The sequence below is a fragment of the Carcharodon carcharias genome, chromosome 10 (assembly GCF_017639515.1).
Source record: "Carcharodon carcharias isolate sCarCar2 chromosome 10, sCarCar2.pri, whole genome shotgun sequence".
In the NCBI taxonomy this organism is placed as follows: Eukaryota; Metazoa; Chordata; class Chondrichthyes; order Lamniformes; family Lamnidae; genus Carcharodon; species Carcharodon carcharias.
The window spans coordinates 70,729,244-70,752,431 of NC_054476.1; the positions used below are offsets into that span (position 1 = coordinate 70,729,244).

At 44.1% G+C, this 23,188-nt stretch overlaps 1 protein-coding gene across 1 annotated transcript in view; it reads right to left on the reverse strand.

The window, feature by feature from the left end:
- syt12 (synaptotagmin XII) overlaps positions 1-23,188 on the reverse strand; it is a 61,103-nt gene that overhangs the window by 32,841 nt on the left and 5,074 nt on the right. Inside the window, exons 2-4 of the mRNA XM_041196658.1 lie at positions 14,913-15,004; positions 13,628-13,687; positions 5,193-5,386 (exon numbers count right to left, since the gene is read on the reverse strand). Coding sequence (XP_041052592.1) covers positions 5,193-5,386; positions 13,628-13,687; positions 14,913-15,004 — 346 coding nt within the window. The remainder of the gene's footprint in view (positions 1-5,192; positions 5,387-13,627; positions 13,688-14,912; positions 15,005-23,188) is intronic.

The following is a 23,188-nucleotide window of genomic DNA, read 5'->3' on the forward strand; positions in this document are numbered from 1 at the left end:
AAGCTATCATCAATTGTGTAAAAATCCATCTGGTTCACTAATATCCGATGGGAAGGAAGTCTGCCCTGCATGTGACTCCAGATCCACAGACACAGCAATACGGTTAACTCTTAACCACCCTCTGAAATGGTCTAGCAAGCCACTCAGGTCAATGGCAATTAGAGATGGGCAACAAATGCTGGCCTTCCTAGTGACAACCACACCCCATAAAAGAATGCAAAACATTTTTTTTTACTTAAATTGCATTACCAATATTGTTGAATAACTAACGGGAGTAAGCATCTCATGTTTGTGAGCAGAAGGTATTTGTTAATTCTATCACACGATCAGGTTCAATTTATTCTTCTCAATCAGTTAACCTCTGTTTATATCCTGTTTTAATAAATTGTAGTGCATTTACAATCTGCCAGGGGACTGCTGACAAGGGACACTCCAAATGAGTGAAAGGCATCTGGAACATGTACTTCTTAACCAGTAAGTGCTCTGTTCCCTTGGTGCTGTTACTGAATACTTCCAGACATGAAAATTTCACAGGGCCACCAAGATGTTTTTCAGGCTCATCAAGATAAGGCTGTGTTCAGCTCTTGCCTCTACTTAACAGTACTACAATCCTAAACACTATCTTAGAAAGATGATCCACTTAGTGAAAATAAGCAGAGAATCATGGTTAACAACTACTTTTAACAGCCTGATGTTTAACGTGAGGATTGTGAGATTTCCTCTTTGATTAAGGTTTTTAAAAACTATATTGTGTCCTGAAACCCAGTAGATATATGCAGTACATAGTGCGGTGTTGAGCTATACAGATCAGTTCCTGGATTGTGCTGAGGGATGCCAGACAGGCACTCTTTTGCAGTGCTCACCAAGTTGTCAACTGGCACTCACTGAGGGCCAAGATTTGCTAACGCCTCCAAACCAAGCATGATCCCAGCAGCATGCTAAATTCATCCTCGGGGCTTATCATACTAACGCAGGTGAGCCCTAACCACTGTCAGCCGGCACCAAGACCTACAGATAGTCTGAGTGAGGTGGAGGCAGGGGCGATCAATGGGTGTACGGGTGCAGAAGAGGCAATTTGTCAGGTTGGGGGGGGGCGGTGTCGTGGCTGGTTCGGCAGGCCGATAACAGTCCATAGCCAGGAGGAGCACTGCTACTCCCTCAATTCCACAGATCTCAATTTCTTGTACATCTTTTGGGCCATTTATTTCAGTGGCCATCAGTGGCAGCTCATGGCCTGGAAAGACTTCTTAGAACTTCCACATCATGAGTCCAAGTGAATTTAATCGGTCTCAAAATAGACGTGAGGCCTTGCTCATTACATGCAACTGCCATGGTCACTTATGGAGGCCTATCTATTTAGCAGTGACCTGAACAAATTAATTAGATTACAGATTAGTTATCTTTGATCTCACTTTAGGCCCATAGAAAGGGCAAATTTTGACCACAGTGTCCTGACTCACAAATGAGCCAGGATCTGGAGGACAACTGGTGCCAACAGATCAAGGGCAAACGTTTTGATCCCTGCTGGGATTAGGAACAGAAGCGGGTGGGGCCCAAAAGCACCAGCACTGGTTGGTGTGCCATTCTCATACCAGCAATTTTTGCCGAGGCAGGTTTGAGACCTGGCAGGGTTACCCATTCCCATGAGGTGGACAGCCAATAAGGCTCATTAACAGCCTTGTTAAGGGCGCTGAAAGGAGGCTGACTGGGATTTTCCTCTTTGATGCAACAGCGGGCAGTTTAACTGCCTGGAGACGGGCACCCAGCCTGCTTGCTGGGGTGTGGCTGCAGCCAAAGGCCACCCTGTAGAGGGACAACCCCACCCCCAACAGTTGTGGCCTGGCTGCTTTTTCTGTGTTTTTATTTAAACTTTTAAAAAGGTTGGTGAGAGGGTGCCTCCAAGTTGAAGCATCCTCTCGGTTACTTACTCTTTACTGTAACGTGCTGTTCCTCTCAAGCTGAAAGGCCTTTGATTGGCCCCGCAGCTTAGAGAGCCTGCCTGTCCTTAATTGGACAGGTAACCTGTCTCCATGGTAATTAAGGAAGCACCTCCATGAAAATGCCAATGAGTGACTATTGCCTCCCCCCACCCCACCCCAGGGTGGGTTCAGGACTGGGAAACAGTCTTGACTCCTGTTCCCCACCCCCAGTGTGAAAATTCAGCTTAAGAGTTACCATCTTCAGTAGGAGAGCGATGAAGGAACAAAAATTGGGGAAACAATGTGACTAGTTGGCCACAACTGGTGATGCCGTAACATCCTCGCACTCCAACGATGACATAATACTGATCCCCCTCTATCTCTGTAATCCCCTTCAGCCCTACAACCCTCTGTGATCTCTGTGCTCCTTCAATTCTGGCCTCTTGTGCATCAATGCTTCTTAAAACTTACATCTGTTGGCCAAGCTTTTGGGGACCTAATATTGCCTTATTTGGTTTGGTGTTAAATTTTGTTTGATTACTCTCTTATGAGTGCCTTCGGACTTGTGACTATGTTAAAGGCCCAATGTGAATGCAAGTTGTTTGATTCATGGTTTCACATCTTACCAGAATTACATTGGCTCTGTGTTTGTTTAGTCTCTGAAAGTTACAAATGTGAAGTACACCCATATCCTATCTGTTCCTGTTGCCTATTGATCTGAGCAGAGTTTGCGGCTTGGCAAACCTAACAAATGATTGCAGATAAAGAGGGAAAAGCAGTTGTGGAGTTGGCATTTCAGTGGAAATTCTTTGCTAAACATCTTGATTTCTATCATTTCTGAAAATAAAATAATATAAACATATTAGTTCACTCGGAGCAAGCCCCCTTTTGATTGGTGGTAGCATTCCCACCTCTGAGTCCGAATGATGAGGTTTGGGCCCCTGCAAGTGGAAACTGGATCATGGCCTATGAATACTGGGTGTCCAAGGGAGGTACTTGTGTCCGATGTATGTAGATGCCACCCATATCCCCATGAATGCATTGAACACCCATTATAAAGGTCATAAACTTGTACCGAGCAGAAGGAGGCAAATCAGTCCATCCATAAGAGCAACTCAGTTAGTCCCACTCACGCGCTTTTTCTCTGGAGCCCTGCAAAATTTTCCTCCTCAGATAATTGTCCAATTCTCTTTTGAAAGCCACAATTGAATCTGCTCCAACACATTCTCAGGCAGTACATTCCAGATCCTAGCCACACTCTAAGTGCAAAAGCTTTTCCTCATTTGTTTTTATTAATCATTCTTGGGATGTGAGCGTCACTGGCTGGACCAGAATTTACTACCCATACCTAAATGCCCTTGAGAAGGTGGTGGTGACCCTTACAGTCCATGAGATATAGGTGCACCCACCGTGCTGTTAGGGAGGGAGTTCCAGGATTTTGATCCAGCGACAGTGAAGGAACAGCGATATATTTCTAAATCAGGATGGTGGCTTGGAGGGGAACTTCCAGGTGGTGGTGAACCCATGTATCTGCTGCCCTTGTTCTTCTAGATGGTAGTGGTCATGGGTTTGGACTGTGCTGTCTAAGGAGGCTTGGTGAGTTCCTGCAGTGCATCTTGTAGATGGTATACACTGCTGCTACTGTGCGTCAGTGGTGGAGGGAGTGAATGTTTTTAGATGGGGAGCCAATCAAGTGGGCTGCTTTGTCCTGGATGGTGTCAAGCTTCTTGAGTGTTGCGGGAGCTGCACTCATCCAGGCAAGTGGAGAGCATTCCATCACACTCCTGACTTGTGCCTTGTAGATAGTGGACAGGCTTTGGGGAGTCAGGAGGTGAGTTACTCGTTGCAGAATTCCTAGCCCCTGACTTGCTCTCGTAGCCATTGTATATATATATGGCTAGTCCAGTTCAATTTTTGATAGTGGGGGATTCAGTAATGGTAATGCCATTGAGTGTCAAGGGGAGTTGGCTAGGTTCTCTCTTGTTGGAGATGGTCATTGCCTGACACTTGTGTGGCACAAATTTTACTTGCCATTTGTCAGCCCAAGCCTGGATATTGTCCAGGTTTTGCTGCATTTGGACATGGACTGCTTCAGTATCTGAGGAGTTGCAATCATCAGTGAACATCCCCACTTCTGACCTTATGACAGAAGGAAGGTCATTGATGAAACAGCTGAAGATGGTTGGGCCGAGGACACTACCCTGAGGAACTCCTACATTGATGTCCTGGAACAGAGATGATTGACCTCCAACAACCACAAACATCTTCCTTTGTGCTAGGTATGATTCCAACCAGCAGAGAGGTTTCCCCCTGATTCCCATTGATTCCAGTTTTGCTAAGGCACCTTGATGCCACACTCAGTCAATTGCTGCCCTGATGTCAAATGCAGTCACTCTCACCTCACTGTTGCTTCTTTTGTTATCATCTTAAATCAATGTCCTCCGGTTCTTAACCCTTCCACAAATTGGAACTATTTTTCTCTATATCTAGTCTGTCCAGACTGCTTATGATCTTGAATACTTCTATCAAATCTTCTCTCAACTTTCTCCTCTATAAAGAGAATAGCCCCAGCTTCTTTAATATATCCATGTAACTGAAGTCTCTGATTCCCAGAGCCATTCTTGTAAAACTACGACACAAGGGATGGCCATTTGGTCAATTTTGCCTGTCCTGGCTCTTTGAAATAGCATTCCATGCTCTTTCCCCAATGCAATGCAAGTTTTTATTTTTCAAGTTTTTAAAAAATTCTTTCATCGGATCTGCGTATTGCTGGCAAGGCCAGCATTTGTTGCCCATTCCTAATTGCCCTTGAACTAAGCAACCTGCTAGGCCATTTCAAAGGGCAGTTAAGAGTCAGCCACATTGCTGTGGGTTTGGGGGTCACGTGTAGGCCAGGTCAAGTAAAGACAGCAGATTTCCTCCCCTAAAGGGCATTAGTCAACCAGATGGGTTTTTACAATAATTGGTGATAGTTGTCATGGTCACCAATATTGAGATTAGCTTTATTTTCCAAATTTATGAATTGTATTTAAATTCCTTGAGCTGCCATGGTAGAATTTAAATCCATGTACTCAGAGTAATTGCCTGGACCTCAGCATTATTAGTCCAGTGACATTACCACTATGCCTTCCCCAATTCCCTTTAGAAAAATTAACAGAATGAAAATCAGGCAGGTTGCATAACCGGTGTCCAATCCACTTGCACAGATCACTGCCTGGGCAGTGAAGGTTTACCCCATGGGGTCTCACCATTAATGAGCACCAACAGGCTTACCTTCTGCCGAACCTCAGAGTATGAAGTTCCGTACTTCTGTTCCAGGTATCTGTAATCATAATTTGGGAAGGGGGATGGGACAGGATAATTTCCAGATTTCCACAGTTTCCATAGGTTCACTCCAACAATCATCAGGATAATCAGGACTCCTGATCCATATATTCCCATTTCCCAGGCCGGTGGGTTTTTGATTACTGTTGGAAGAAATAATAAACCATTGCTACAGATAATAACATGGACATCCAAAGAAAACATCTTGTTCACTCAGCAGTACCCGAATGTTTGCAAGAGGGCTGTGAATAGAGGCTTATAAGACTATACATCAAGTTGGGTTCTTACAGGGCCATTTTTACAAGTGCATATCACAGCTCTGTGCTGACACAGCTGAGCGTAAAACCTGCAGGACTGTGTTTATGTGGCCAGATGATGTGCACGCATGAAGGGAAATGCTTACAGGGCTGTATTTACAGATAAGTGGGAATGATGATAAACAGAAGAGAATTAAAGATCAGAATATGTAAAACTACAAAGATGTTAAGGTCAAAAGCAAGAATACATAAAACCTGCGGATGCGGTAGTGAATCCCATAAAAATAAAACCAAATGAGTTTTAGCAGCAGACTGACACCAGTACACTTAGGGGTGAAATCATAATGCAGATTCCACAGTAGGAAGCTGTCCACGTAGATTGGAGAATTGGAGCAACAGTAAGGTTGTTTTATCTATCACCCATGCATGCCCCCTGCCACCACCCCCCCCAGCCCACCCACCCAAGAAACTGAGAATATAGGGAACCAGTAGAGCTATGGAGAAGAAGCACTTAAATTGTGAGACTTTTCCACAAGGAACAAATTAGATCAAACAAATCAGACATGCTATTAACATCTAAAGTGCTCTCCCAATAGAATATTCTTTTACTTGGATAACTAACTAGGAATTGCAGATATCTGGGTTATAATTAAACAGAAAATCCTTTAAGTGAAATAAATAATTAATTGGCTTTTACAAGAACAATTATTAACATTTCCCAGGAAACAGGAGTCTCTAACATATCATTCACCATAATATTTTTGCTTTTTTTAAAATAAATATCAGTCATAACAAGATCACATGATAAACACAGAGGCACCTTAGCTCATCTGTCCAGTAGGACAATACTTTTGTCTACTTATCACAAATGGGACTTGAATGACACCAAAAGGATTTTTGCCTCATAGAGCTCTGAGCATACAGCAGCGTTGACAATTACTTTAATTGGCTTTTTAATGGTCTTAGCAGTTTGAATGGCCTTTGACAGTTTGGCAGAATAGAAGATCTTTAATGACGCGTGGTGACGTTGGGAAGCACGCCCAACGTTGGGAAGCAGCTCGACGTTGGGAAGCATGCTCAATGTCACTGCGCGTCGTTTTATGCATTGGCGCGCTGGGCCCGCTCCAGCAGGCTGATGTGAAAATTCTCCCCCATATTATGAAAAGGGATATAAAAACACTGGTGAAAGTGCAAGAAGTAGATTTACACGGATGATACCAAAACTGAGAGATTATAAAGATGAAGAAAAACTGATAAGGCTGGGGCTGACTTCTCTAAAAATAAGACTGAGAAGCGATCAGATGCAGGTCTTTAAAATTATGGAGAAATTTGAAATGATAGAAACAGAGAAGATGCTTCCACTTGCTTGGGAGCTGAAAACTGGGGACCATAAATACAAGATAGTCACTAATAAGTCCAATAAGCAATTCAGGAGAAACTTCTTTAATCAGAAAATGGTTAGAACGTGGTAGCATAGATGCATTTTAGGAGAACCTAGATATTTAAATGAGGGAGAAAGGAATGGAAGGATATTTTAATAAAGTGAGCTGAAGTAAGGTGGGAGGGGAGGCTTGTGTGAAGCACAGACATTGACATAGACCTGTTGAGTCAAATGGCATGTTCTGTGAAATTCTATGCAATTCACTTTCACCAGTCTCCTTGTTCTACTACCACAACTCACCTTAAAATAATGCTCTTTTCGATATCATTTATGATTTTATAAACTTTTATCAGGTCACTCCTTAGTTACCATCTCTGCAGCCAAAAAAAGGCCACGTTAGTCTTGTTTAGAGTTCAGTCCACTGACAGTCATTGCTCATTTCTGCTTGAGAATGTTTCTCCTATGTTCAGTGATTGAAACTGGGCACAGCGGGGATGAAATTGATCTCTGTGGGCCGCGCAAAGTGGGAGATAACAAAGCAGGAGCCCTTTTGTTATCTCTAAAAAATTTTAATGGAAATAAAATTCTGAAGAGTGGTAAAATGGGCTACCAATTTAGTATCACCTGTTTCACACTATTGCACAAAACAAGGATCTACTCCACACTGTGGGAGACAAGTGCAATTCAGCAAGTTAGAGAGGAAAGGAAATTGTGCAGATTTAGTGGATTAAACACTGACTAAAGCAGGTTCCAATGGGTCAGAAATAAGCTAAGTTTCACTATGTACCAGTTGTAATGTGGTTTATTGGGGCGCTGGACTTTTGCAGCCCAGAAGAGGCTGGCGGCTGGAAACAATGGCAATGATGTCGTATGGCTGGAGATCCCGCCTCCTTTTCTGGCATCGCTGATCTTCATGAGGGCAAGGGGGAGTGCAGGCCTTCGAACTCGCCCATGCTCCTAAATAGGCCAATTAAATTTGTTAAGCAGACTTCAAAAGCATCATATTCGAGTCGAATCATTAACTTTGCTTGTCTTTCCACACATGCTACCAAACCTGTTAAATATTTTCAGCACTTTGTTTTTATTAATTATTCAAGTTATTAATGGCTTTTTAGAAGCCTGACTCTAGAAACTCTGAATATTCCTGGAGGCGGCCAGCATTCAGCTGCTGTCTGGTCCGACCAGCTTCAGGGAGCGGAGGACCATTTCAGGGATGAGTCATGCAGGCTGGAAAGTTTCAAAATGTAGGTGTACATGTTTATTATAGGTTAAAGGGTTTACCCCTTTGAAATAAAAGTTTCAGTAGCCATCACAGGTCAGGGGAGGAGCCAGGATTAAGAACTTTGCCAATTCAGGGGGTTGTCACCCTCCTGGCATTGCGTGCACATTGGAGCAGTGGGCAAGGCTGCTTGGACCCTATCTGAGTACAAGGAATTTAAGGCCATTGGAGGTGAGGAGCTGCATCCTGTACAGGAAAGGCAGAGTGCTGGGCATCAGGCCAGAGGGGAGCGGTTATGGGCAGGAAGGAGGTGGTGACTCTAACCTCAGCACAGAACCTAGAAGCAGAGGCGAAGATACCTGTAGATGACTAAGAACCAGTGCAGAAGGAGCTTGTGACTCTCGAGGCAGATGGCCAAAGGCATCTACACCCTTGTCAGTGCAGACCACTGCAGCACCTCACAACCAGATGCACACTGGTGCATCACCCAGCTGACAGATGCCCTCTTCATCAATGCTGGACAAAACATCAGATTCAGGACTGATGGGGCATCATCAGGCTCAAAGGGCACTGAGTCCAATGCCTTCTAATACCCTCCTGCAAGGGTCTTGGTCATTGTGGCGGTCTGCTGCATTGTCCAAAACATGGCCCTCCAGAGAATTGTGGACCTTGAGGATGGAGAAGCACTGAAAGGGGACAGTTTATTGGTAGAGGAGCAGGGGTTAGGAGAGGAGGAGGAATCAAAGGCAGAGGGAGGTGACGCTAAACAGAGAGGTGCTCTTGCTGCAGGATGAGATGGCATCCTCCTGCTACCCTCCGGAAGAGAACCTCCCCCCCTCTCCCTCATGGGTGCCTGCCCTCCAGCCCCCCGTGACATCTTACTTCCCTGTGATGCAGTGGAAGGCTTTGGCACAAACTCTGTCCCTCAGGAGCATCAGAAGCCCAAATGATGGCTGCCTTGGGTATCTGAAAGCTGCCTCCATTCCTGCCCCTACCAGTTTTGATTGGACAGCGAAAATCTGAACTTCAGTCAGTTTCCAGCTCAAGGTGGGTTTCTGACACAAAAACAGACCTGGCTCTTGTTTCCCACCCTCTGTGGAAAAAATCCAGCCCCAGAAGCATACTACATTCTAACTGCAAAGAGGAGTGAAGCTATTTCTGATCGGGACTGGAGGGTGTATTATTCCCACTCCACTAATTCAGCATCGGAGCAGAGGTGAAACAATTTCGCTCACATGCTGGACATAAAGTATCAATAAGATGCCTAGGCCCCAGATAAATCCAGGTGTAAAACAGAACGAGATTGCCTCCCCCTGTCGTCCCACCTGTGGTATAAAGGGTTAATAGCTATTATGCCATAACATACATCATGAGTGATGTCAGATCACATGCCACTTGAACTCAGAGATGCTATTGGAAGGAGCCTCGTGCTTATCTGTCCCTGTGCATAGTTGTAAATAGTTAATAAATATTTGGAAGTTCCTGGAGGCCTTGTTTCCAGTTGTCTCTGGGCCTCGTTTCTGATATTACTTCATCACCCATCTTCATTCATGGGCCCTGATGCTGAACTCAGGCTGCATTTAACACAAAAACTTGAGAGTCAATGTAAAACTGATTCAGTGCTTTACTTTGGTGAGGTCCAGAAGTAAAATTCTGATTAAGGCAAGTGCACTCTTAAATATAAATTTGACTAAGTTGACTACAAGTCTATGGAATGTTCCCCTGGATACATCTTTCTTTCAAAGGATTTTCTCTCACTTGTAATGAAAAACAAATGCCTCTAGGAAAAGAAGTTCTGTGCATTTTAAATTGAGAACGTGTTTCACAGTGACTGAAAATGGGCCATTAGGTCTTCAGACAGCCTTTTAATGTACCTCCTACAGCTCACATTTGAGATGGCCTTACAGCAGCTTTCACATTCCATAATAGTTTTGTGCTACTTTTGAAGACCAATAAAGGTGACAAATTCTAATCTGGGATTCTAGGATCCAGCAGTGAAGCATCAACTATTATAAGTTATTAAAGCTGAATCAGAAACACACAGAACTTCTATTCCTAGGGGCATTGTTTCTTCTTGCAAATGAGTAAAAGCCATTAAAAAACAACTTACCAGGAAAACATTCCATTGTCTTGTAATCAACTTTGGTGAAATTTAAATTGAAGATAACACTTGCCTTAATCAGAATTTTACCCCCTCCACAGGAAACTTTAGATTTTAATGCTGCCTATTGACTTTGCCTTTTGAAGGACCGCACAGCAGTCACTTAATGTTAGTAAAGCTTCACAAGACCTAGCCATACAGATGGTTGCTTCTTGGCAGCTTCAGCAGGTCCCAAATCTCTGCATTAACTGAGATCAGCGTTATTCCTCTGGGACTGAGGAATGCAGAACCTTAGCCCTTCCACTTACCCTTTTTACCTCCTATATGTCTGGGTGGGGGCATACAAAAATGCCTTATCTATTACTCTCACAGCTGCACACTGTCAATGCAGACAAGTGTGACTCAGATGGAGCAGCCTGCAGGGCCATTTGCACTCAGGAACACACCATACCACATTGGCATGCATACAATAAACGCCAGCCCACCCAGCATTCACGTTGGCCTCCCCAGCAAGGTCAATCTGTGCTCAACTATATAACCAGGTCCCAGCCTATGAACGGACTCAATTATGTGTTGCACTGCACGATGTGAGAAACCTTACTTGTCATGCCGGAGTGTAGCAGAGGACAACCGCTCCAGCAGGTCAGGGAGGGACAGTAGCCCAGTCTGTGCTCAGGACTTCAAGCTCCTGGCCCCTGGAGATGAAAACCGGAGGCATATCATTTATCCAAGAGGAGGGAGGAACCCTCTGAGCGTTACTAAGTGAGCATGGCAGGTAATAGCAGCCACAGTGGGCACAGCTGGGGAGTACCAGCAGTCATGGATCCAGTGCTGCAAGCATCTCCATGACTTCCAGCAAAGTGAGCTGTTTGGCAGAAGCAGACGGAGATCTCTCTGATGGTCGTCAGCTGCACGAGACAGCAGCTGGGGCACATTTGGCATGCACTTCACTTCTAACCTGGACAAATATATGGCCAAGGCACTCTTGTAGATCCAAGCAGCTATGGGGTGAGATGTGAATGCCCCACTGTGACCCACCTCCACATTGATGAACTTTCCCCCTGGATGCATGATAGAATAACCTTTATCCCTCTGTATTTTGTACTTTAGGAGAAGAGGACTCTCAACGCCAAAGAAATGGCCCACATGGAGGATCAGTGCGGCTGAGGGTGATTCGAGCAGTTGAGGAGAGGGCAAGGGAAATTGCCAGGGTGCCCTCCAGCTCAGTAATGCAGGTGCCAAAGGTGGAATTAGAAACACATTCGATGATGGTGTTAATGGTGGGGGTGATGGTGTTAGTGCACAAGGGAGGTGGATGAAACAAATTGGGAAGGTAGATCATGGGACAGTACAAAGGATAGGTTGCAGGCTAAGGGTTCTGTCAATGTGCTTGAAGGCACTGGCCTCAAGCCACACGTGTGTTCAAGTGCCCAAGGCTTATTCTAATTACCTGCTGTTGTGTCTCACACAGGTCCCATCGCCATTAGCCCACCCCATCCCCACCCCCGAGTCAGCTCAGAAGTAGGAAGAGATGTCCAAGGAACCATCCCCTGTCACACCTGAGCAGACCATGCTCTGCCAACACAGATACCAGCACGCCCATAAGTAAAAAGTTGCTGTGCCCATTTTTTTTAGGCTTTCTTCCTTCACAACACATTCTTCACCCAGTGAGCCTGAAAATCTGTCCTCCCATCCACTAGGCTGCCTGAAGCAAGGAAGAATCCAGAGGGGTCTCACAATTATTCCCTTTCTCTTTCACACACCACAACCACCGTCCCCCTCCCCCACCTTCCACACTCCCATCCTGTCCCTCAACGTGTGGTCTGCCACCAACCTTAATCTCTGAAGTAAGACTTTAGCATTTAAACTGGTAGGTTTCACAGCTCTATACCAGGTTATACAGCTTAAATGAGGCCTTCAGAACTGTTTATGCCTCCACCCTAAATTTATGAATTCCACACTGCGGGTTGAGGCTGTTTGAATTGGGGACTAATTTTAAATGACCCAGTAGATTCATGTTTTGCACTTGTGCGACTGATTTATTGTGCCCCCTTTTATCTGCCACCCAAAATGGTATCTGTTGGAAATGGGGAGTGTGACTTCTGCATCTGGGTCCTGCCCACCATTTTTGCAGGTTTCCTGAGTAAAGCCGAGTCCACAAAAAATCCAGCCCTTCATAACCACTGGGAAAAGTGCTGAGGAGTCGGGAATATTATGACAGGTAAGTGTTAAGTGTTTCAACAACTTCAAATGTCACTGTTGGGTGCTGTAATGTAGATGTGTTTTAACTGCAGTGATTAATCATAGCGCTCTGTTCTGAAAAGGTAAGTTGACCGTTACATTGACCAGCATTGTTTATGTGTTGAGCTGCCTTAGAGAATATGGGGGCAGGGGAGATATTGTAGGGCATGGGAAATATAGGGAGTGGGTATGTGCAGGCATGAAGGGGCATGGGTGGAAGGATGGAGGTGTGAGGGATGAGGTTTAGGAGGTATAAGAACAATTTTGGGAGCTAGGCTGGTCTCCAAGAACTGAGGTGGGCCTTCTGACCGCCTGCCTCTACACCCACACTCCTCTTTCACTGTACTGCGGCTCGCAAAGCTCGACCCCTCCCCGCCCACATCTCTCACTAACAAAAATATAGTGGAAATGATGCTTGGAAGAGGGCTCACATTTTGAAAGTTGCAAACGGACCTGACTCACCTGAGCCCAAGTCGAAAATAGCATGCCAGCAAAGTGGTTTCACCTTTGCTCATACCATCTTGTCCCAGTAAGAACCAGCTTTTAATCCTTTTCAGTCAGAATGTGGTGTACTCCTGGTCTCCTGTCAGTAAGCCATATTACAACTTGTCCCTAGAGGAATTTAGTTTACTTCCAACCCATTGGAATCTGCTTCAAGTAGCGTTTAATCCATGAAACTGGCACAATTTCCTTTCCTCTCTAATTCTGCTCATCTCACTTGTCTCCCACAGTGTGGAGTAGGTCTTGGTTTTGTGCAATAGTGTGAAACATCTGATACCAAATTGGTAACCCATTTTACAACTTTCCAGAATTTTATTTCCATTGACATCCATAAGAGATATAAAATGGTCTGCTGATTCGCTATCATCCATTTTCCACTAGAGCACAAAAGTAACCCTGATCTCTGTGTGTTATTTTCTCTAATTTTCTAATTTCCATTCTCATTTGTTTTTGTTTTTCTGACTGTGGAAAAAAGTATGAGCATGGGGAGGAAACGGAGTGGAAAATGAGTGTCTAATTTACTATTACACCCATTTTACCATCTTGCCAAAGTCACATTACACTTGCCAAACAGATGATTTTGGGGATGTCAGATTATCTGCATGCTTCTTTATGGTCCAAAGAAATCAGTTACTGAAGGAGCAGCAATGCTGGTTCGTGTTAATGACCTCCTGCATTACTCACCACTTGTGGGATAGTCTGCTGGGTTTTCTTCCATAGTGGATGGTTGGCTTTTGAACTTGTCTGCAAAAGAGAAACAGGGCAATTGCATAATCCATGGGAATCTAACAAACAGTGTTGTATAAAACCCTTAATAAAGCAAAACAGAAATCTATTTTTTTTTGTTAATAGATTTGTAATGAAGTTAAGATAAATATCACAGCTGTCCTCGAGTTGCCATCCTTCCCAGGATGCTGTGCAGGACAATGAAAGAGTGGCAGCCTCTGTGGTGATTGTAAGTCAAAGTAAAAAGGTTCCATTTTCCTCTTCGTCTTCCCCAGGCCACAGACCACAATAACTGGTTGAAGACTGTGTTCATAATGAAACAACACCTAAGACCCTTTTATATTAAAATCACGTTACCAGGGCAACCCATTGCTCTCCTGGAAAAGGCAGCTAATTTTTCATGAATATTTTATGAAACAGAGGGAACAACAAATTCAAGTTCAGGCACTTAACAGATGTGAGGCGAATGAGTAAATCTGGACTTTGAGTTTGACTCTGGAGAGGGTTTATAAATGTAGTAGTCCTTATTCATGCATTCCTGGCAGTGGTAAAATGAGGTTACAGGATTACAGTTTAGTTTCATGTGCACTAGAGCTTCTCAGGCCAGATAAACACATTAGTCATAGGAGGTCCCACTTCTTCCCTCATTGAGCTATCACGGCCATAACATTTGAGGATCTCCTCCAAAAAGATCCAGCAGAGCCCTAAAAATATAAATGGTCCATTTCTGTTGACCTTGGCAGGGCCCAAAGTTTCTAATGGTAAGTTCTGGGTCTCATTTAAAGGGAGAGAGGGCCAGCTCCTCTTGTCAGGAGAATTTATGACCCTTACTATTGCTGCCCTGGGCCTATCACCTTCCATCAGGCAGTCCCAGGGTGAACTAGTGAGAGGGGTGGGCAATAGCAATTTGGGCTGGCACATTGGGTTCAATCTCCCCACGGGTGTCTATGTTTAATATTTGGAGGAGGGGCAGTGGGGGCAGGGGGAGAGGAAAATCTAATTTGTAGTTTTGCATCAGCAGCTGCAGTGCAACAATTGCAAGAATCAGGAGGCCACTGATGAGCAAACAAAGAAGGGGAACCAAGGCTTGGTGAGCAATTCATAGAGGAGCTACTAGAGATGGGAGGAACTTTGATTCCATCAGTTACTGATGTTAACTAATGGAAAATGAAATTGTACTGATAACTAGTACTATTGACAACACTCAGATTGCCCTCATAACCAACCTAATACAGTAACTCACTGAGAATCTCTGTGTAATTGGTAGTTATAGGTGTACTGCCCCAAGATCCCACTTGTAACTCGTAGTAATCCCACAACCCACTGATGTTCACCCTGAAATGATAACCAAAATCCCCCTACACTTTATGTGGTCAGGCTCCCCATTTTTAAAGGCCCAATTTCTCTCACTGTCTCCTTGGACTCTGGTTTGGGCTCAGGATCTATGTAAGGGATAGCAACTCAAAACTAGGGACCTCAGTCAGAGCTGATTTGTACTTGGACTTTACATGTTAAAATCCAGAGGCACAAAGCAAATGTACCAAATGTAAAGAATCCACCAAGTACAGCAGGCTCAATGTTTGGGACAGTTCTCACAAGGCACATGGTTCTACACTCAGCTCAGCATCAACATCTCTTAATTTTGGACTTGGTAAAGGAAAGTTTTCACTAAATTACCGGAATTCGATCAGAGATGGAAGCTTTCTGCTGTTGCTCCTCATTCTGCAGGCAATGTTAGTCTTCCTGCCCACCCCCAACGCATCTCCCCACACTGTGTGCTTGTGTCCAAAACCCTGATCTCTGGCCACTTTCTCTCCCCAGTTCCCTGCTCTTCCTGATCTCCCTCCTTATAATAACCCATCCTCAATCTACCTCACTCCCGGAGCCTCTGTTACCCAGTCTTCATTTCTCTTCCCAGAGTCCCCATTCCCATCTCCTGCACTCTCCCTGATCCCTCATTCTCTGATCTCCCTCTTTTCCCTAGTCTATTTCTCAACCTAATCTCTCACACTTCTGGAGGCAGCACTCTGGGAGGGTATCCCCAAATCTGGAAAACTCCTAGTTATTTCAGGAGGGTTGGAAATCTCCTATGGATTTGCCTCCTTGCCCCATTTCCCCACCATTTCTGCCACTGCACCATTCAACATGGGACAGAATAGTGAATGGAAATCCAGACTACCTTATCTTCAAACAGCTTCAATGAGATGTTAAATAGATCTCTGAAATCATGCATAATGTTGCTGTTGGAGAAAATGATGCTGGCCTGAAAAATAGGCATTGCCAGATGGCTTTGAGAGTTCAGGTGAAAAATTACTGATTTTAGCTCCCAACTTACTTAGCCCCTGAGCATTTAGAGGTCTCTTACATAAATCATGAATACATCATGGGACAAGCATACACTCTGCTGGTTTACTTTTAGAAATAATTATCAGTTATTTATATTTTGCTATAAAAAAAATATTTACTTCCATGCAAAAAGCTCGGTGTGGTTTGGCGGATGTGTCTCAATGTATGGTGTGGAAAAGATACGGAGTTACTCTGGAAGGAACATGCAACCAATAGCTGTTTCCTTTTGAAAGCGTGTGACCAGAGCATTGGAGAGTTGATACATTTTATAAGTTGGCCCATCCAACATGGAGCCTCAATTACTGGGAGAGCAAAAATTAATTGACAAGTTGAGCATGCTGGCCTCAGTGCCTGAATTTATGACATGCCCCACCCTTTGAACAGACCCCAACCCAGCCTCAGAATACACAGACAAGAGAGAGATATCTGTAGAGTGGGGCAAGGCTGCAAAGGTCCTCACTCTTTTAGGCTTTAGAAAAGCAGTTTGTTGGTTTTACCGAGGCTTGTGATTCCTTTAAGAAGTAAAGGCTACAAGAAGTAGCTCAATAATGTTCTACCTACCTTACAATGGTCCACTGTTCCAAATGTCTTTCCAGTGCTTCTGGAGACATAAAAAACCCTGTCCTGGGTTCAGATGTCAGGCAGCAATCTCAGGCCAATCACAGGTGGGCATATCTGCTGTAAAAAAAATCATCATTATTAATTATTATTATTATTGAGTACAGGTGTTTCTCACACAGAAAATTGTACGGGGGACCCCATAGGAGTCGCTGCCATTTTGAGATGCAACAGATGCCAGATTCCAGGTGGATAACAAGATATAAACATCTCGGACGCCTTGGAAGGGGTGGGAGTGGGTGAGCAGAGCTCTGAGGAGGAGCAGAACTTCTGCTCACGGTGCTACCGAAACTGTCCAAAACTTAAATGTTAATCGCAGACACCAAGTGGGGTGCCTAGCTGATGGCCGAGTGAAGGACTTTTGCTGCAGCACCAGCAGTGTGTGTGTGGCGCTCTGGGGAGGAGAGGAATACTGCTCAAAATGGCTGGTTTCTTTTATTCTACCAGTTTCTGCATGACAATTAATTACTCCAGATTGATTGTATTGTTGAAAGTGGACTGTGAATTTTGACCCACACCTCCCCTTCCATCCCTACAACATCATTAGTAGGGACTCACTAATTTCCCTGGCGATTAGGGTTAAGGGCTAAATGAGCTATACCCCCACCACCTGCATATGATGTACTTCCCTCATTAATATCAGATTACAATTTACCAGCCCATTATTGGGCAGCTGTTATGTGGGCCCATTCATGGTGCCCAAAGACCCTCTCGCTCCTACTGAGAGTGTCCCACAAAACAGCCTCCGTGCCTCAGCAATTCCTTGAAGATGATTCCTGAATCTGCAGGAATGTGAATATGACTTGTGGACTCCAGTGTAATTCACTCAATTCAGCGCCAAGAATGGAAAGTGGAGCCCTTGCAATCTGAAGTAATTAAGTAAAATCTGTCAGCACGCCATGGCTGAACTTCTTCAATTCCTGGTTGGGCTGACACAGCAACTTGTAAAAGAAAAGCATGCATCCTGCTTAATTACATGTCCCAATCTCTGAGCAACAACATACCATGGAGATATCCAGAGTTCAGATCTCTTGCCTTCTTTCCTCTTTATTGATTTCTGGACATTTGGTGACACCTAATAGACTATTCCATTCTAGCTAATGTAAATCAGCAAAGTTAAGGTGATAGGTGAGTGGGTCTTGGGGTTCGCTCCTCCTTCCAACCCCAGTGCAAAGGTTAGAAGTGAGCCCTCCTGTACTTGGCCATCGGACATTTAATTGGCTTGAGACAGGATTCTGTCCCCATGTGAGAGGAAGTCCCACCCCAAGAGCTGCCACCAGCCAATCAAAAGTCTGGCAGCTGTCCTGTCCCAGCAGTGCCAATGGAAGCAGAGACCTCTGAAGAAAAGGAGCGAGGAGCCTGGAACAATGTGAGTCCGGTGCCTTGCTGGAGCTAGACTGGTAGGGGTGGACAGGGCAGTGGCAGAGGGAAAACGTAGGGCACTCCCCTCTGCTCTGGCCACCAAGCTGCTAGTTTTTACTGGGCAGCCTGGACACTTGGTATGAGCAGACCCCACCCACAGGTAAAATCCCAGTGGCGGTGGGACAAGCCCCTTAAGAGGACATTGATTTGCCAATTAAGGGTTCAATTGACCCAGGGGCAAGCCTGATGCCTTCCCTGCTGGAGGTAAAATATCCATGGGTGTGGGTGGGGACTGGAAGGCAGCAAACATGGCGCCACTACCAGGACACCCTATTTTATGCCTCCCTCCACCTATCATCCTGCCCCCAGGTTGTGGGGAGGGTATAAAATTCATCCCTTCATATTGAATAGAATACAGGCAGCAGGATTATGGACAAAATGAAATTTCTGAAAAGCGGGGGGTAGGTGACCACCCAGGAGAGCATTAAAATTGTCAGGCAGATTTTTTACCAAACTGACCCACCTAAGTGGGGGAAGGGGGAAGCTGTAATGGGTCTGGAGCCCCGTGTTAGAGAGAGGCTTTCCCCTGGCTGTTTAACTCAGCCATTGCATTAGCATCTTGCTTCCAGGTTTCCCAATCAATCACAGAGTGCAGATCCTTATCAATAGAAGGCTTTCTACTTAAAGGGACCATTTAGAATAGCTGCATTCTACATTGCTTCAAGAGAGTTCAGAAAGCAATGTGGCTAAACTGATCCCCCGTTCTCTGACAGTTGGAGGCTATGAAATGTCATTTCCTGCAGAGGGGAGGAAGAAACCAGTCGCTCAGACCAAACAGGCATGGGCTGAAAGTGATAGTCATGGTCAGCAACAGCAGTGTAGTCCCTTGAACCTGAATTCAGTGCCACAAGAGGTTCAATTACCTCAGGAAGGGTAGGAAAGCTGAATAGTACCCCACTTCCAGGTCCCAACCCCAATATTCCAATGCACCAGTGCTACAAATAGTCAATTAGGAAAAATATCATAAGCAGGTTACATTAAACCATGGACTTTTATACTGTGTCTCTTCTCAGCCTAAATCATTCAATAGTGAATATCACAGTGAAGCCGGATGTAAGCATTACAATGACAGTTTTGTGGCTCGAGTGGTATTTTTATACTTCATGTAAATAAAAAGTTCTGAAGCCATGTCCTTTTAAAATACAATACATGTATCTTAATCAGAGTAATATTCAATACATATTGAGCCATAATTTATGGTCAAAATGATGGTGAAACTAATGGCGCTCAGTGTTATTTATGCGCAAAGGCTATAGAAATTTCAGACGATAGGCAGTTGTGAGGTTAAAGGAGGAAATCAAAAAGTTGCTGTTCAAGATACCTCGCTCTGCCATTAGTTTTATGGGAACAGCATCTCACAGTCTGGCTCACCACTGAAATGCAGTTGATCCAGAGCCACCGAGGCAGCAGGAGGATTGTTTCAGCCTGATAAAGATCTGGTCTGTCACCTATCGGTGGCAGCTTGCTTTCATTGGTTGCTTGTTGCCCATGAGAACTGGTGCAAACTTGATGGGCCAAATTTCTGCCTTCTGTGCTGTACTATTCAATGATTCTATGTATGCACGTTTTTGCGCACCAGAGTCATGAGCCACGTGTGATGGATACAAATTAAACTTGCCGTAAATATTAAGCCTTGTCCATTCCGAGTCTGAACACTCTTTAAACCAGAGGGTTCGCAACAAGGGGTCCGGGACATCCTAGAGATCCGCAAGAAAATGTTAGTGTTAAATGAGCTGGGAGACTACTACTGGGACCAACCAAGCGTTGGTTTTTCCCAGTGTAGCTTCCCCTCTCCCGGTGTGTATTCAGACAATTAGTATAGTGTCAGATATAAAGACTGTGCATGTCTGGGCTCTCTCACTGTTAGACACCACTGGCAATGTGGTTGGGTGAGTTCCTTTGCAAATTGCTGGCTTCCACAAATTTATCTCAGTAAGTCTTTTTTGATAGACATAGCCGACTCATAGTTTCATAGACTCATAAATAGTTTTATTTAACTATTAAATAAAATAGAGGGCGCTAAAGCTTCTTGAAACCTGAGGTAAGGGTGGAAAAATCAGTGAGTTAGTCGAACGATGCATGAGCCAAGGTGGCGAGTCTTCCTTTCAATCCCTCTCCCCTAGCGTTAAGCTGCCCTGTGGTCGTTTGAAGCGGAGTTGGGAAGGAAAAAGATTTGACAGTTTCTGGGCCTGCAGCAAGGCCATAACCTGTGTTGAGGTTTGGTATTGAGATCTGAGGAAACAGGAACCTTGCTACTGCCACCTTAGCTCTTATGTGGTAATGTGCTATAGGTTGGGGATCACACCCAGGCATCTTCCTGCTGTGTTTGGTCCAGAATCATATTGGAAGGTACATCTGAGTCAAGAGTGCACGTCACAAGTGGTCTTGGAGGAAATGTGCAGAGGGGTGGAAAAAAAGAGACTTGCCAGTCTCTGGGCCTGCAGAAAAGCTATAATAGTGATGATCCGGGATTCTCTCCTTCAATGTCCTCAAACTGAAACAATAAAATAGCTGAAAGTGTTATCACAGTTTTCCTCATACCCGAATCTCCCATGGGAGCTTTACATTCATGGCCATGTAGTCCTCAAATGGACAGATAGGTCTTCTCTGGATGTTTGTGCCCTGTCAGTTGATACTGCAAGCTATTTGTGAAGGGGGGTGGGGGTGGTGGGGGTGGGGGAGGAGGAAATGGGAGCCTGCCTCTGTGTTCAAGGATCTATGGCAATGCTATCAGGTGGGTAAAGTCATCAGGGCCCTATTTATTCTCTATTTCTCTCATGCCACCTGCCATTACCGGTATGGTTAATTCAAGTCAGTGGCTTTCACTGCTATGTTGGAATTCAGCATCCAAACATAGGAACAGGAGAAGGCTATTCAGCCCATCAAGCCTGCTCCGCCATTCAATACAATCATGGCTGATCGAACACTTCAATGCCTTTTACCCACACCATCCCCATAACCCTTTATGTTACTGTTAATTAGAAATCTTTCAATGTCTACCTTAAACATACTCAATGACTGAGCTTCCACGGCCCTCTGGTATAGAGAATTCCAAAGATTCACAATCCTCTAAGTAAAGAAATTTCTCCTCATCTCGGTCCTATGTGGCTTCCCTCTTAATTTGAAATTGTGTCCCCTGGTTCTAGACACCCCAACCAGGGGAAACATCTTACCTGCATCTACCCTGTCTATTCTTTTAAGTATTTTGTAGGTTTCAATGAGATCACCCCTCATTCTTCGAAACTCTAGAGAATACAGGCCCAGTTTTCCCAATCTCTCTTCATAAGACAGCCCCGCCATCTCTGGGACAAGTCTGGTGAACATTTGTTGCACTCCCTCATATAACAAGCATATCTTTTCAGAGGTAAGGGGACCAAAACTGCACACAGTACTCCAGGTGTGGTCTAACCAAGCTTCTATACAATCGAAGCAAGACTTCACTACTCCTGTATTCAAATCCTCTTGTGATAAAGGCTAACATTCCATTAGCCTTCCTAATTGTCTGCTGCACCTGCATGTTAGCTTTCAGTGACACCCAGGCCCCTTTGTACATCTACACTTTCTAATCTCTTACCATTTAGGAAATACTCTGCACATCTGTTCCTTCTACCAAAGTGGAAACCCTAACATTTTTCCACATTATATTGCATCTGCCATGTTCTTGCCCACTCACTAAGTCTATCCAAATTCTCCAGTAGCCGCTTTACATCTTCTTCACAACATACATTCTTGCCTAGCTTGTATCGTCCTTGAACTTGGAATTATTACATTTGGTCCCCACATCCAAATCATTGATATATATTGTGAACAGCTGGGACCCAAGTACTGATCCTTGTGGTACCCCACTAGTCACAGCCTGCCAACATGAGAATGACCCGTTTATTCCTACTCTCTGTTTTCTGCCTGTTAGCCAATCCTTAATCTGTGCCAGTATATTGCCTCCTTTCCCATGTGCTTTAATTTTGCTAATCAACCTCCTGTGTGGTACTTTATCAAAAGTCTTTGAAAATCTAAGTATGTTACATCAATCAACTCTCCTTTATCAATTTTATTAGTAACATCCTCAAAAAACTATAAGTTTGTCAAACATGATTTCCCATTTGCAAATCCATGCTGGTTATGCCCAATCAGATCATGATTATCCAAGTATTTATTTATCACATCCTTTATAATAGATTCTAGCATTTCACCTACTACTGCTCTAAGGCTAACAGATCTGTAGTTCCCTGTTTTATTCTCTCCCTCTCTCCTAAAATAGAGGGGTGACATTTGCTACTTTCCAATCTTCAGGAACCATTCCAGAGTGTATAGAATTCTGGAAAATGATCACCGATGCATTCACTATCTCTATAGAAACCTCTTTCAATACTCTGGGATGCAGAATATCAGTTCCCAGGGACTTATTAACTTTCAGTCCCATTAATTTCTCCAAAACAACCTTCTTACTTATACCAATTTCCTTCAACTCCTCATTCTCCCTCATCCCTTGGATCTCTAAGTCTTGGAGATTTCTTGTATCTTCCTCAGAGAAAACAGACATAAAGTAATCATTTAGCATCTCTGCTATTTCTCCATTCCTCATTATAAATTCTCTTAATTCTGCCTGTAATGGACCCACATTTGTCTTAGCCAAACATTTCCCTTTTACATTCCTATAGAAGCATTTACAGTCCATTTTTATATTTTTTGCTAGATTGCATTCATATTCTATTCTCCCTTTCTTTACCAGTTTCTTGGTCTTCCTTTACTGTATTCTAAAAGTCTCCCAATCCTCAGGTTTACTGCTACTTCTGGCAACTTTAGAAGCATTTTATTTTAATCCTTAATTTCCTTTGTCAGTTATGGTTGCCTGACTTTTTTGGGTTTTTGCACCTTGAAGGAATGTACAGGTGCTGTAAGCTATATAATATTTCTTTAAAGACTATCTATTGCCTATGTACAGTCAAACCTTTTAATGTATTTTCCTAATCCACCTCAGCCAATCTCCGCCTCATGCCTCAACAGGAGGGAAGCTCTGTTTCCAAATTGGAAGGTGTAGACTTGGAGTTTTAGTTCAGTCCGACTGAGTGTGCACAAATTGAGCCTGTAATGAGCACTGAGCTTGTTGTTCATTTCCTGTTAAGCAAATGGCTG